Source organism: Hyaena hyaena, unplaced genomic scaffold (assembly GCF_003009895.1).
Source record: "Hyaena hyaena isolate Hyena2069 unplaced genomic scaffold, ASM300989v1 scaffold_599, whole genome shotgun sequence".
Taxonomy (NCBI): domain Eukaryota; kingdom Metazoa; phylum Chordata; class Mammalia; order Carnivora; family Hyaenidae; genus Hyaena; species Hyaena hyaena.
In genome coordinates, this window is record NW_024081230.1 from 920,890 (window position 1) to 937,404 (window position 16,515).

The 16,515-nt window shown below is 36.6% G+C and overlaps 1 protein-coding gene across 8 annotated transcripts in view; it reads right to left on the minus strand.

The window, feature by feature from the left end:
* RALGAPA1 (Ral GTPase activating protein catalytic subunit alpha 1) overlaps positions 1-16,515 on the minus strand; it is a 259,277-nt gene that overhangs the window by 93,614 nt on the left and 149,148 nt on the right. For all 8 annotated transcript variants that reach the window (XM_039257004.1, XM_039257003.1, XM_039256998.1 and 5 more), the window contains 2 exons: positions 1,323-1,457; positions 735-918 (listed from right to left, as the gene is read on the minus strand). In XM_039257004.1, coding sequence (XP_039112935.1) covers positions 735-918; positions 1,323-1,457 — 319 coding nt within the window. The remainder of the gene's footprint in view (positions 1-734; positions 919-1,322; positions 1,458-16,515) is intronic.

Here is a 16,515-nt window from a genome sequence, read left to right on the forward strand (position 1 = left end):
GAAGGGACTTGTTGAGATGAGCACTGGGTGTCGTATGGAAGCCAATTTGACAATAAATTATATTTTAAAAAAACTTCTAATACTAATTTTCTCATGTATATAACCTTCTTAAAACCCTTCAGTAATTATTGGGTTCCTCTAGGCTATTTCTGTATCTTAAATGTACTTTTATTTTTATACTCATATTTAAAGGTTATTTATTTACATTTTTCTTTTATATCAAAAAGTAAAGTCTCTGAATGTAGAAACAATGTGGCTTAAAAAAAATGTTACTGAGTTCACTACCTACCAAGAACTGCACAAAGGGTTTTACACATATTATCTTATTCGGTACTCAAAACAACCATGAGGGAATGAATATTATTAGCCCCATTTTATAAATAAGGAAACAGATATAGTCACTCAGCTAGTATATGAGAGTCAAAATTCAATACCACATTTGTTAGACTCCAAAGCTAAATTTCTTTTTCCATTATAGATGTATAAAGTAAAATATATTAAAAAACCTTATCAGAATAACTTCACAAGAAGTATAAAGGGAGTGTCATCACATATAATTTTAGTAACTGTGTTTCTGAAGTTATTTCTTTAAAACTGAACTTTGCTAGAATATACATGGTGAGATAAAGAACTACAAAGATATACTCATCTCCATTATTTTTACCTATGGCCTCACAAATCATACTTTGAGAGAACCCAAGAAATAATACCGTCCTGAAGTGAATTCCTTTTACCTTCTGTCACTGGCTGAAGTTTAGAAGATCGTTCCGAATCTGGAGAATGTAGAGGTTCAGGCTCTTTCAGACTTTCCAAATGCATAAAAGGGTCATAATCTACAGATGCCAAGTCAGAGAGGCTCATTGGAAAATACCTTGGATTGCTAAAACACTGAGCTCCATAAACACACCCATGTAATACCTAGAAGTATGAGGGAAAACAGTTTTCCTTTTCAGTGAAGATAAATAAATAAAGATAAATGGAGAAAAATGACAACTGTTAATACAAGAGCTTGAAAATGTTTTTAAATATTTTAAAACTTAGTTCTTCAATCAAGGTAAAACTTAATACCTCTTAAAAAGAAGAATGAGTAAATTTAACTAATGATTCTCACATTCAATAAGTATTTGACTCCTTTCAGAATCTGGAATAAAACAACAGTATCTTGTAGGAAGAAGTTTTAATTATCCTTAGGTACAATACGATATATCTATGTTCTTAGAAAATATCTAGCTCTAAAAACATACAAATGTAATACCAAGAAATGTTACTTCTTTAGGTTTTAAAAACTGTTGGTTACCAAATAATAAAGCAAATATGTTTACCTTATAAATGCAATTGAGGACAGACTTTTCTATTTTATCATTTTCTGCTCCTGTAGCATGGACTGGTTGGAGCAGTGTCTTTAGAGGTAAGGCCATGATCCAGTCCAGTAGGCACAGAAGTAAGGACACAACCAACTGTAACAACAACAAAAAAGGTGATTATGACTGTAAACTCATAAAATAAGAGCTTTACTTTTAATAGAAATTCACCAACTTATTTTTTGTCTTCCAAAATTTATTTCAGGAATAAAATGAATCCTAATTCTACCATGAATATTTACTTAGATCTGATTTTAAAATATTGTATATGAACATTATTGTGAGTTTCTTCCTTATATTTTAGAGCCTGCACAATGGAACCTTAAGTATAATCAAACAGGACTACCAAAATTATTTGAAATTTGTATAAAAACACTGAGCCTAAAACAGAACAGACATCAATTAGGTTGACTTATTTAAAACTGTTCAAGGAATAGATCAAAAATGAAAGGTTCGAGTTCACATATATTAAAAATACTTCTACATTCCTTTTAAAGAACAAAAAGAACCAATAAAATATCAAAAACTTGACATCCTCAATATAACCAGAAAACAGAATATCCAGACTTCAAATTATCTGTAAGGAGAAAATATAGCAAAACCCAGCAAGCTTTTTCTCATTCTCCCATTAAAAAATTTCATGAAGAGCAAGGACAGTTCAGGAAAAATTATAAAAGAGAGGCAAGAACCAGGTATGAACCTAAAAACCAAGCCAGAAACAAGAAGTTACCTTACATGTGAGAATACTGAAAAAGTGTACTGGTAGGTAGATACTGAGTAGGAAAAAACACTTAAAAGTACACACAGGAAAGGTAATGCTTTGGAGAGAAGAATGTTAAGAAGGAATAGGGAGACATCCTGTGGAAAACATGTAGTAAAAAGAAAAAGCAGAAGAGAAATGTAGGCTCCTGCAGACTTAAATAAATTTAAAAAATTGATGGGGCTATAATTTCTCTCCTCTTTAAAAAGCATCATCCAATAAATGATGGACCTACAATTCCTCTCCTTAAAAAGACAATAAAGACCGTAAACTTTGTCAAATCACCAGATGAGGAATATCGTGAAGTAGGAATATTATAAAATACCCCAAGCCACCTGCCCTGTTCAGAGAAATGCAGAAGCAGTCTTCATCTATATAAAACTACTATAAAAAGAAAACAAAAAATGAGAATCTAAACAATTCAAATGATGAAACTCCTGCTCAAAAAACCCAACTATGAAGCAGAATAAAACTATAACACAACAGTCTAATCTAAATTAGATATTATCAAAAAGCACTTATTTTATTTTTTTAAATAAAGTTAGCCAACATACAGTGTATACAGGGTGCTCTTGGCTTCAGGAACAGATTCCCATGATTCATTATTTACATACAACACCCAGTGCTCATCCCAACAAGGAATAGCATTTAGATATGGAGGACAAAGAAAACCCCATATTAAATCAGAAATTAAAAACTAGTAAGAAATAGACCAAGAAAGGAAGAATTGTTTCATGTCAGGAAAAAGAAGTAAAAGGATAAAAGCATATTAAAAATGAAGCCTAGCACCCTCCTGCACTGTTGGTGGGAATGTAAACTGGTACAGCCCCTCTGGAAAACAGTGTGGAGGTTCCTCAGGAAACTAACAATAGAACTCCCTTATGACCCAGCAATAGCACTGCTAGGAATTTACCCAAGGGATACAGAAATGCTGAGGCATAGGAGCACATGTACCCCAATGTTCACAGCAGCACTCTCCACAATAGCTAAAACATGGAAAGAGCCTAAGTGTCCATCAACAGATGAATGGATCAAGAAGATGTGGTTTATCTATACCATGGAATACTACATGGCAATGAGAAAGAATGAAATCTGGCCATGTGTAGCAACATGGATGGACCTTGAGGGTGTTATGCTGAGCGAAATAAGTCAGGCAGAGAAGGACAAATACCATATGTTTGCACGTATAGGAGGACTAGGAGGAACTTGACGGAGGAACAAGGGGGAGAAGAAGGGCGGAAATGGTGGGGGAAAGGGAGAGAGGCAAACCATGAGAGACTCTTGAATGCTGACAAAAACTGAGGACTGATGGATGTGGGGGGGAGGGGGGATGGGCATGGAGGAGGGCACTTTGGGGATGAGCACTGAGTGTTATGTAGAAACTAATTTGACAATAAACTATTTGTAAAAAAAAAAAAAAAAAAAAATGAAGCCTAGCTTATAAGATGTATAAAGAAGAATAAATTTGAAAAAACAAAAACAAAATTTAATATGGGGCTTTGAAGAACAGCAGGGAACCAATTAAATGAATAAAAGTCAGATTTAAAATAAGATAAAAAGCATCAGAGAAAAAATGATTGAGATAGAAGACAGAAAAAGAATATCCAATTTACATATTTGGAGTCTCTGGAAATACACATATTAAAAAGGTTCACCAGAAGCCAGGACAAATTGACTTGAAATAATCAACTCTAACACATATCCTGGCAAAACCTTAAAAGTAAGACTTCAAACATAAAGAAAAAAGATATCCTTAGGGCTTCCTGGAAAAAAAAGATGAAATAATTTAGAAGGCCAAGAGAATAAAACAGGCATCAGACTTCTCAAAAACAATACACAAAGCAAGGCAACATTAAAAAAAAAAAAAAAGAAACAATTTCAAGGAAAGTAAATGTGAATCTAAGGATTTTATATCTAGCCAAGAGGTTTCTCAAGTATCAAGGTTACAAAAAAAAGCTTTAAATATACCAGCCCTCAGGGAGTTCTGTATTCACAGGCCTGTCCTGAAGAATAAAGATGAATTTCAACAAACCAAATAGTTGACTGAGGAACTTCAGCAAAAAGAACGGTGAGTATTTGATATATGTAGTTACAAAGTGAAGACCAAAAGAATAAAGATAGAGATGAGCATGGAAGAATCATTTATTATATGACTTATCCTCTATGTTAAATGTAGAAATAAAGTAACTAAATGGAGGTGAAGAGAGAGGAAAAGTAAAATAAGCTCATTTATTAACCTATATGTGATAAGAGATAAAGGATACCATTAAATAATCACACATCTCACAAAAGGTGTTTTAAAAAATAAGAGGTTAATTGAGAAAGCAAGGGAATAAAAGTATTTTAAAAAGGCATACATAGAAATGTAACCACATGAGCAAAGTATAAAGTTTCCTGAATACCAAAGGAACTTAAAAAATAGAACAAAGGAAATATATCTTGTGGACAAAGAAACACAGATAATGCAATATGCAAATTAGAATTCAAACCAAGAAGCATTCATGTTAAAAGCTACAATTCAAATGAAATGAAGATTTATGGGTATCTATGTATCAAATAACACAGTGACTATCTTTATAAAGCAAAAACTACAACAGATGCAAAGAAATATAGAAACATTTAGGAAACACACCACTCAGTCAAAGACAGACCAAGTGGACTAAATACAGGCATACTTTGTTTTACTGTGCCTCACTTTACAGCACTTCAGAGGTACTATGTTTTTTACAAATTGAAGGTTTGTGGCAACCCTGTCTTGAGCAAGTGTAGAAGTACCATTTTCTTACAGCATTTGTTCACTTTGTGTCTCTGTGTCACATTCTGATAATTCTCAACAGTATTCCTAACTTTTCCATTTTTATTATTGTTGTATTTGTTATGGTGATCTGTGACCTTTGAAGTTATTACTGTAATTGTTTTGGGGTGCTGCAAACTGTGTCCATGTAAGTCAGTACACTTAATCAGTAAACACTGTGTTCTGATTCCTCCATTTTCAGCTCTTTCCCCATCTCTCTCCCTCTCCTCAGGCCGCTGTATTGCCTGAGATGCAACAATGCTCAAATTAGGACAATTAATAACCTACAATGTCCTCTAAGTGTTAAAGTAAAAGGAAGAGTCACGTGACGTTTACTTAGTCAAAAGCTAGAAATTAAGTTTAGTGAGGAAGGCATGTCTAAAGTGAAGACAAGCTGAGGGCTAGGCTTCTTGTGCCAAACAGCCAAGTTGTGAATACAAGGGAAAAGTTTTTGAAGGAAATTAAAAGTGCTACTCTAGTGAATAAATGAATTATAAGAAAGCAAAACAGGGGCGCCTGGGTGGCTTAGTCGGTTAAGCGTCCGACTTTCGCTTAGGTCATGATCTCGCGGTTCATGGGTTCGAGCCCCACGTCGGGCTCTGTGCTGACTGCCAGCTCAGAGCCTGGAGCCTGTTTCAGTCTGTGACTCCCTCTCTCTCTGACCCTCCCCTGCTCACGCTGTCTCTCTCTCTCTCTCCTAGAAATAAATAAAANAGAATTCTTAGCAGAATTGGTTCTTCATACATGTGGAGAGTAGAGCTGGTAAATGATGAAATTGTGCATTTAACTGTACAATTTATAAGCAGAATGTTGAAGATGAAGCCTAGATTCTTGCTGCTTATAGCAAAATGGTAGAAAAGAGAGATAAATTAAGCAACAACTATTTTAAAGACAAAAACAAATAAACATAAAGTCTTGGATGATTTTGGAAATTCTCAGACTATTCAGACTGAAAAAATATCACTAAAATTAAGAGATTCACCATTAGTAAATCATGGTCCAGAGGAAAAAGCCAAGCATGGGGGCTGTACCACTTTCTAATACCTCAGAAAAGTAAAAACATCATAGTATTTATTCATACTAATCAATGGCTCTTTGAGGAGATTAAAGTATGTCTCACATATAACATCTCAATCTAAATGGAGAGCATCTAGAAAGCTTTAGCATTATCCTTAGGCCATCTCTACAAAAGCCAAAAATAGAGATGGGATTATCTTGGAAAGATCTGTGGAAGATCTTGTCTAATGGAGTGCACATCATAACATGCGCAGGAGACCCACAAGAGTCTTCAGAATTTTAACCAGTAGAAACACTGCTGGCTAGGAAATGAAAGGACTAGAGAGACTACAATACTAAATCAAGTTGGCTGATAAGATACCCGAGATGCAAAACATACACTACGATTCATAAGAAATGGAGGACACCTTAGAGGGCAGAAGTGAGAACCCAAGTAGTGAGGCACCTCGGAGTAATCCCAGGATTTCAAATCTAGTGGAATTTTTCCACCTGGATTTTGAAATTTCTTGTAACCCAGAACACTTCTTCCTTCTATTTTTGACTTTCCAAGAATTTCTATAACTTGTCTTAGGTTGGCCCTGCCACCGTATTTTAGGAGCAGATAACTTGTCTCCTTAGTTACGTAAATCCATAGATGGAGAGGAGGCCCCAGAAAGGATTATTCCCAGAGCATCACTCATATCTCTTTTTGATGATTTACATGATAGGTTTTTAGAATTCTGAGCTAATGAGATTTAGGTAAGATTTTGAATTCTTAGTCGGTGATGTAATTAATGGGTTGACATTTTTTAAAATGCTATGATCAGGTGAATATACTTTGTATGTGAAAGAATGTGAATCTTTGGGGGCAGAAGGTAGACAGTGGTAGGCAGTATCATGGACCCTTGTATTTGCCCACATTTTAGTCACTGGAACCTGTAACATGTTACCTTATAAGGAACAAGATACCTTGCAGATATGATTAATTATCTTGAGATGGGAGATTATATTAGATTATCCAAAGGGGCCCCATTTAATTTTAGGAGTCCTTGAAAAACTGGTTCTCAGTTCAGGTCACAGTCAGAGAGAGCTGTGACTTCAGGGTGATCAGAGAGATGCAGTATGGCTGGCTTTGAAGATAGAAGGAGGCCCAAACCGATAAATGTATGTGGCCATTGACAGCTGGAAAAGAAAAGAAAGCAGATTCTCCACTAGAACCTTACAGAAAGGAATACAACTTTGCCGACATACTGATTTTTATTCCAGTGAGATCTGTGTTGGACTTCTCACCTTCAGAACTATATAATAATAAATTTTCATCGTTCAAAACAAACAAACAAAAAAGTTATCTATATAACCTAACAGTGCAAGGTGAGGCACCAAATGGTGATACAGAGGCTACAATAAGTTATCCAGAAGATGTAGCCAAGGAAACTAACGCAAGTAGCTACACTAAACAACAGATTTTCAATGTAGACAAAATGGCCTTCTATTTGAAGAAGATGCACCTAGGACTTTCACAGTTAGAGGGAAGTCTATGTCTAGCTTCAAAACGTCAAAGGAGAGGCTGCCTCTTTTGGTGGGGGCTAATGCAGCTAGTGGCTTTAAGTTGAGGCCAGTGTTCATTTACCATTCCAAAAATTCTTGGGCCCTTAAGAATTATGCTAAATTTATTTGGCCTGTACTCTATATATGGAACAGCAAAGCCTGGATAATATCACACCTGTTTACAATACGGTTTACTGAACATTTTAAGTCCAAGAGCTCTGATGGAGCTGCACAATGACGTTAATGTTGTTTCCATGCCTGCTAAAACATCATCTATTCTGCAGTCTCTGGATCAAGGAGAAATTCTGACTTTCGGGTCTTGTTATTTAAGAAATAGATTTCATAAGGTTACAGCTGCCACAGATAGTGATTTGTCTGAAGGATCTGGGTAAAGTAAATTGAATACCTTCTAGATGCCATAAGGTTCTCACAATTCATGAGAACTGGTCAAAATATCAACATTAACAGGAGTATGGAAGAACTGATTCCAAATTTCATGGATGACTTTGAGAGGTTGAAGATTTCTGTGGAGAAAGTAACTGCAGAATTGGTAGAAATGGCAAGAGAACTAGAATTAGAAGTGGAGCCTATAGATTCGACTGGACTGCTACAGTCTCTTGATCAAAATTTAATGAATAAGGAGCAGTCTCTCATGGATGAAGAGAATGGTTTCCTGAGATGAAATCTACTCCTGGTGAAGATGTGAAATTACAACAAAGGATTTAGAATATTAAATCAACATAGTTGATAAAATGGCAACACTGTTTCAAAGGACTGACTCCAATTTTGAAAGAAATTCTACTGTGCGTAAAGTGCTATCAAACAGCATCATATGCAAGAGAAATTGTGGGGAAAAAAGTCAATCAGTGTGGCAAACTTCATTACTTTCCTTTGTTAAGATATTGCCACAGCTGCCCCAACCTGGAGCAATCACCCTGATCAGCCATCAGCACTAAGGCAAGACCCTCCACCAGTAAAAAGATTACAATTTACTGAAAACTCAGATGATAGTTAGCATTTTTTAGCAATAAAGTATTTTTAAATTAAGGTATGTACATTGTTTTTTGAACATATTGTTATTGCACACTTAATAGACTATAGACTATAGTGCAGTTGTGTTTTTTTAAGGCAGTTTTTTTTTTTTTTTTTTTAATGATTTGAGAGAGAGAGAACACAAGTAAGGGAGAGGAGCAGAGGGTAAGGAGAGAGAGAATCTTAAGCGGGCTCCATGCTCAGTGTAAAGCCCAACACAGGGCTCAATCCCATGACACTGGGATCATGACCTGAGCTAAAATTCAGAGTCAGATGCTCAATGACTGAGCCACCCAGGAACCCGGGACTACAGTGTAAACATAACTTTTATATGCGCGGAGAAACAAAAAAAATTCACTTTACTTGCTTTAATGAGATATTCACTTTACTGTGGTAGTTTGAAGCCAAACCCAAATATTTCTAAGGTATGCCTATATAATCCATTTGAATAAAAGTTACTTGAGATCCTCAATAATGCTTAACAGTATCAAAGAGAACTTGTCACCAAGAGTCTAAAAACTGCTAGTATGGAATCTGAAGAAACAGACCCAAATAATTTTAGACACTGATATTCACTTTGAAGGGCAAAGCCAAACTATTAAATCTGATTATCCATTTGGAAAAATAACAAAAATTAAATCCCTATCTCAAAACATACAGAATAAACTTCAAATGGATGAGGGATAAACAATGTAAAGAACAAAACCAGGGGCGCCTGGGTGGCTTAGTCCGTTAAGGTCCGACTTTCACTTTGGTCATGATCTCGCGGTTTGTGGGTTCGAGCCCCGCGTCGGGCTCTGTGCTGACTGCCAGCTCAGAGCCTGGAGCCTGTTTCAGTCTGTGACTCCCTCTCTCTCTGACCCTCCCCTGCTCACGCTGCCTCTCTCTCTCTTCTAGAAATAAATAAAACATTTAAAAAAAAATTAAAAAAAAAAAAAAAGAACAAAACCATACAAGTACTAGAAGAAAACATGGGTAAATTCCTCTTTATCCATGGTACAGTGAAAGGCTATCTGTCTATGACTGTAAATTCAGACACAATGAAAGATATATCCACTACATAAAAACCAATTTTTTTTCTGTGATCCCCTCCAACAAGAAACAGTAACAAAAACCCACCCTAAACAAAATCAAAAGACAAATGGAGGAAAAAAGGAGAAAATACTTGTAGCATATACCATAGTTAAGAGCTAATATCCCTAGTAGATAAAAATTTTAAGGAAAAACACCAAAATCTGACCGAAGATGCAAGAAAATATGAATAGACAAGTCACAAAAATAAAAAATAAGGCCATTAGTAAATATGAGAGGATATTCAACTTCACTTTAAGTGGAAACTACACCAAGATGCCACTGCTCCCGGATCGAATTGGCAAAATGTTCAAAATAAGACACATTGTGTGGATGAGACTCTAGGCAAACAGACACTAACAGTTTTGCTTGTGGGAATGCCAATATTTAACATAATTACCTATCCATTTGCCTTCTGACCTAGCAATTCCACTTCTAGGAATATACCCTGAAGACACATTCAAATAATGTAAAAATATACAGGCACAAAGTGAGTCACTGCAGCACTGTTTGCAATTGCAAAATTCTGAAAATAACCTGTACAGCTATGATTATGAGAGTGAGCTGAATAAACGATGGTACATTCACATAATGGAGTACAAACACTACAGAGCTACAAAAAAGAACATGGAAGATGTTTATGAATTGATGTATTGTGAATTTCTAGGATATCCTGCAAGTAAAAAAATCTAAGGTACCAAGGAATAATCTAGAATATGATATCTTTTAACAAACAAGGAGAAAATATAAATGTATATGCTCATTTATGTAAAAATAAAGACTGGGTATACCATAAACAAAAAATAAATAAATAAAAACAACAGGGATGGGGATAAAAAAATCTAAAATGGAACAGAAACTGAAAAAATGACCTAAATTGTATTTCAAATGAATGATATAACCATACTGAGGTGAGGCTAAGGAGAGAAGGAACCCAGATAACTTTTAAACACAGCTTTTGAACTATATACTCTCTTGGTAACTACCTACAGGCATAAATATATTCTGAAACTGCTTTTATTTTTCTATAACTGCACAAGAAGTAACTATACTATGGATAAATGTGGATAATGGGAACTCGGTTCTCACTGTTGGGGCTGGTAATTACAAATATGTAAAGGGGGAGGACAGACTGAACCTTGTGGTGCTGGGTGAGAATCAGAGATGTCAAGGTAACCTCATGGTGTTTTGATACATACAAAGAAATACATATGCATACATTACATTTATACATAAAATACATATTATATATATTTGTGTGTGTACATTTCATCTATCTTCTAGCTCTATATGGTCAGCGGGCCTAGGTAAAAAAGACAATCCAATGAAAATGTAGACACCTAGCTCCTAAATCTATTTCAAAATACTATTTCTACTCAATGGAACCAGAGTTCCTTGGAGAAATGGCTAATTCCAGTACTAGGGGAGAGAAAATACAGGTGAATCTGAAAAATTCTGTGGTGACAGAAATTAAGGATATACTGAAAGAATAATGAGGATATGTCAAAAGGACAAAGAAGCCACTTTAAAGGGCACTCCCACTGGTTAAGTCTGGGACCTTCTGAGCTTCAAAATAATAAAAAAAAAAAGGATTACAATCCATTGCATAAAATAAGAATAACGATTCCACACTGGTAAGATGGATAGGGAATAAGAAAAGTCTCTTCCTTATCACAGAAAACTAATGAAGGTGAAAGTAATGACAGAATTAGGAAATCACCATTTGGAGCTAACATAACATTTAATTCTGATATGCATTTCAATTGCTGACAAAATTACTTAGTAAAGGCTTCATGAGTGTTAGGATATTTATACGGTCTCAAAGTGTCTTCCTACAAGATACTTTTTAATTGGGAAAGGTAGTAGACTGGCTCAAGCTCTTAGGTGCCCCTCAAACCTCTGTAACTGTCTAAGCTGTGTCCCAAAAGGGTGGGAAATGCCAATATATGTATCCAGGATCCTGAAGAACTACTAATTGCCTCTCCCTTCAGCTCCCAGGCTAACTGGGAGGCAGGCTAACTGGAAGCCTGACTTTTAAGATGCAGCTGGGAAAGTTGGGACATTAGTTATACAGTCTAGCCACTATCAGAGAAATTGAGAGCTGGGTATTTTTGCTTACTCATTCTATGCTGAGCCAGAGGAAAGGGTCACTGGGAATGCTGGTACAAATAGAACTACCTCTGTTTTGTGCATTTCTAGAAGGTTCATGAGTGCCAAGTTCTGTCAGCTCCCAGAAATAGGTGCTTTGGGAACTGCTCACGTAGTGTTGACAAGCTTCTTCTAGAGAGAAGCTGGAGACCTGGTTTTCTTGTTGAAGTCAGTCAGAGGGAGAGAATACAGGGGGAGTGTCCACTGGTTCTTATGGGCTTCAGTCAGCACCTAGATGAAGACTGGTTAGAAGCTAGACCCTCAGGCAGCAGCTGGGAAAGTATGCAACCAAATCTTTTCTAGGGAAACAAAAGAGCACCTGTTAACAGGAGCATGAGCTCCTGGTATGGCTATTCCCCCAGGGTTCAGCACAGAGGTAGCAGGCAATAAGGACCCTCCACCATTCTTTCCCTGGAAAGGATCTGACTGCATACTTTCCCAGCTGCTGCCTGAGGGTCCAGACAGAAACTAATTGAATGATCCTACACATCAGGCAGTCATAAGCCCTGTTGATTCTCAGAGGCAGGTGACCTGAGAGCCCATTCATGGAGAGGCAGACTTAAAAACTGGGGTGCTAGATTTGTGGTATAAACCCTCTCCTCAGAGAAGCCAGGAGTTCTCTCCTGATCGTATGGAGCTATGTCAAGGGTTGAGTTTATTGCAAGAGTACATTCTCAGCATTTCTTATGTATCTTGATGTGGGTATTTTTTCGGTTGCCTGATGTGTAGGATCATTCAACTAGTTTCTGGATTTCTCCAGGGGGAATTGCTCCATATGTAGCTGTATCTTTGGTACATTCACAGGAGGAAGAAAATTCAGTATCCTTCTATGGCTCTATTTTGGTGACCCCCTCTTTGCCTACTCTTTGTTATTCTTCAAGGTGTTATACTTTGCTAACTTTTCTTACTCTAGAACATCTCTTTAAGTGATCTCACACATTCCCATAGTTTAATACTATTCATGTGTTGATGATGTCAATAATTTTGCTTAGAACTTCAAATTTACGACTTTAGGCATACAGAGTTGCTCTGCTGCAATTTACTGGGCATTATTCCTTACATGCGATACAATAAAAATGGAAATTCATCTTTGTCCTGGAACTCTGCTCTTTTTCTTGATTTCTGCAGACTTTGGTTGTAGATTCCACTTTGAGAATTTTTACTCTTTATTTCCTTAGCCGTAGTTCAAGACATCAATTCTTACATTGATGATTATAATAATTACCATATTATTTCTTTTAAGTCAACATTCACACTTTTAAGTGATCTTTCACAAATCTGGTATTTCATTATATGTTAATGAGCCTTCCAAAAAGTCACTTTAAAAAATTTTGGGGGGTACCTGGGTGCCTCAGTCAGCTAGCCATCTGACTGGCTCAGGCCATGATCCTGCAGTCTGTGACTTCGAGCCCCGAGTTGGGCTCTGTGCTGATAGCTCAGAGCCTGGAACCTGCTTCAGATTCTGTCTCCCTCTCTGCCCCTCCCACAATCATGCTCTGTTTGTCTCTGTCTCAGAAATAAACATTAAAAAATTTTTAATAATAAAACAATTTTTTTAATGTTTATTTATTTTTGAGGCAGACAGAGAGAAGGGAGGGAGGGAAGGAGGCAGAGTGTAAGTGGGGGAGGGGTAGAGAGAGGGAGAGACACAATCCAAAGCAGGCTCTAGGCTCTGAGCTGTCAGCACAGAGCCCGACTTGGGGCTCATATTCACGAACTGTGAGATCATGACCTGAACTGAAGTTGCACATTTAACGGACCAAGTCACCCAGGGGAGAGAGAGAATCCCAAGCAGGCTCCACGCTCATCACGGGGCCTGATGTGAGGCTCAATCTCACAACTGTGAGATCATGACCTGAGCCAAAATCAAGAGTTGGATGCTTAATTGACTGAGCCACCCAGGCGCCCCCAAAAGGTCATTTTCAAAAAAGGACTTTCACAAAAGTCCAAAGTTCTTAGTGTGGCATCCAAGGGCCTTCATATCCTGACCCTTCTCTATCTCTGATGCCTACTTTCCCTTCTCTGAACCATACACTTCAAATCCTATAATATGTAATTGCCTATTGTTCTCCCATAACACACATTTTTTTTAAATTTATTTCTTTTTTTTTTTTAATGTTTTTTATTTATTTCTAAGAGACAGCGTGAGCAGGGGAGGGTCAGAGAGAGAGGGAGTCACAGACTGAAACAGGCTCCAGGCTCTGAGCTGGCAGTCAGCACAGAGCCCGACGCGGGGCTCGAACCCACGAACCGCGAGATCATGACCTAAGTGAAAGTCAGACGCTTAACCGACTAAGCCACCCAGGCACCCCTTTTTTAATTTATTTCTGAGAGAGCGAGAGAGACAGTGTGAGCAAGGGAGGGACAGAGAGAGAAAGACACAGAATCTGAAGCAGGCTTCAGGTTCTGAGCTGTCAGCGCAGAGCCTGATGCAGGGCTCACACCCACGAACCATGAGATCATTACCTGAGCCGAACTCGGATGCTTAACCGACTGAGCCACCCAGGCGCCCCCATACCATACATTTTATACCTACATGATTTTACACATGCTATTCCCTCCACCTGGAATAACACTTTGATTCCAATCATTGTCTCCATTTATGTAGAAAACCCTATCATCTTTAAGGAGTTTTCCCTTAACAAGCCCTTCTGCTTTGATAGTTCATTGCTTCCTCGTCTAACCTACCCTGTATCATACACATTTTTCTACTTTTTACAGTAAGACCTTATTATTCTGGATTGCCTCACTTGCTGCTCTAATCTTTAAAATCCATGAGAGCAGAGATTACCTTATTTATATGTCTACTTAATTAGTTCCAAGCAGAATATCACACATATACTTTGTGATAAAAAAATATTTAATAAATTAAGAGGGCAAGAAACAAAAACTAAGTAGTGGAGATTTTTTGTATTAATAGCTAGGCTGTGGAAGACAATGCTGATCTAGAAGGAAATGGGTAATGAGTTATCCAGATACTGTTCACAAACTAGATTTGAAATTTTAAACCCAGTCTAAGACACTAAAATGAAGAACTCTTGGGTAAAATGGAGTATATGTATCTTTTAAAGATGAGGAAGAATGTATTTAGCAAGGGCTAAACTGATCAAATGGATTTTAAACTGACTATGAAGAGGAAGAATAAAATTTCTGAGGTAAACTCATAAAATCAGAGATATAGAAGACAACAGGAACAACATGAAGAAACTGAAAGTTAAAAAGTTATGCAAGGCACACAAGAAAATAACAGAATAGGTCTGAAACATAGTTACATCTTCAGAGTTCTTTAATTAATGGGTAGAGCCTAATTAATAAAACATACTTGAAATTTCAACACTGTATGATTAAAGGATGGTGACACTGAGATCTGGAGAATAGAACTGCAAGACTGGGATGTGAAAATGGAAAGGAAGAGAACAATTTTCAGAGGAAATAAGTAGAATCTAGCGTGCAATGATGGAAATGGCATTTGTCTATGTGTCTATTGAACACCTGAAATGTGGCTAGCACAAATAAGGAATTAAATTTTTAATATTAACTTTTAAAATTTTATTTATTTTTATTTATTTATTTAATTTACTTTTTTTTTTTTTGAGTGAGAGTTCATATGCATACGGGTAAGTGTGAAAGGGTCAGAGGGAGAGGGAGAGAATCTCAAACAGGCTACATGCCCAGCAAGGAGCCCTCTGAGGGGTCTGATCTTACAACAGTGAGATCATGACCTGAGCTGAAATCAAAAGTCAGATGCTTAACTAACTGAGCCACCCAGCTACCCCTTTAATATAAACTTAATTTAATTTTATTTAAATTTAAAGTCACATGTGGTTAGTCGTTACTATCCTGGGCAGCACAGCTCTGAAGTCTCTAAGACATATTATGTACTATGCCTAATATATAATAAAAAACTAACAGACATGAATAGGAAAATGGAATCCATAGTCAAGAGGAAAATATTTCAATAGAAGCAGACTCAAAAATAACCCAGATAATGACTTCAGCAGACAAGGACTTTAAAATAATTATGATATTAAAAAAAATAATAATAATTATGATATACATGATCCCAGGGTCATGGGATTGAGCCCCAGGTCGGGGGCCTGCTTAAGATGCTCTCTCTTTTAGGCAAACCATGAGAGACTCTTGAATGCTGACAAAAACTGAGGACTGATGGATGTGGGGGGGAGGGGGGGATGGGCATGAAGGAGGGCACTTTGGGGATGAGCACTGAGTGTTATGTAGAAACTAATTTGACAATAAACTATTTGTAAAAAAAAAAAAAAAAAAAAAAAAAAAGATGCTCTCTCTTTTTCCCTCTTCCCTCTCTCCTCTTCACATTACCTCTAAAATAAAAAATACATATAAATGATTAAAAAATGTTAAAAGTCTAAATGATAGATATAATTGATGAAGAAATGCAGATTTCAGGAAAGATATGGAAACTTTGAAAAGAAACCAAATAAAAACTTTAGATTGACAAATACAATACCTGAAATAATTACAGAAGTCTCACAATGAATTTACTGAGTAAATTCAATCTTGTAGAACTTTCTGTGGCCAGATGGTATGCCTTCTTCTATGTGTTGTATCTCTATTATATGTATTCTCCTTAGTGTAAATTTTGTTATTTTCTACCAATAACAGCTATATAAAGATGTATGACTGCCTTCAGAGTTGAAGAATTCCTCAAAATTACTGATTTTCAGGCATAAATAAGACCATAACTTGGCAGGATAAAGTGAAATAGTTATAATTGAACACAATGTCCTCCAACATTCCTCAAAACCCTGAGATTAGAAGACTTTATA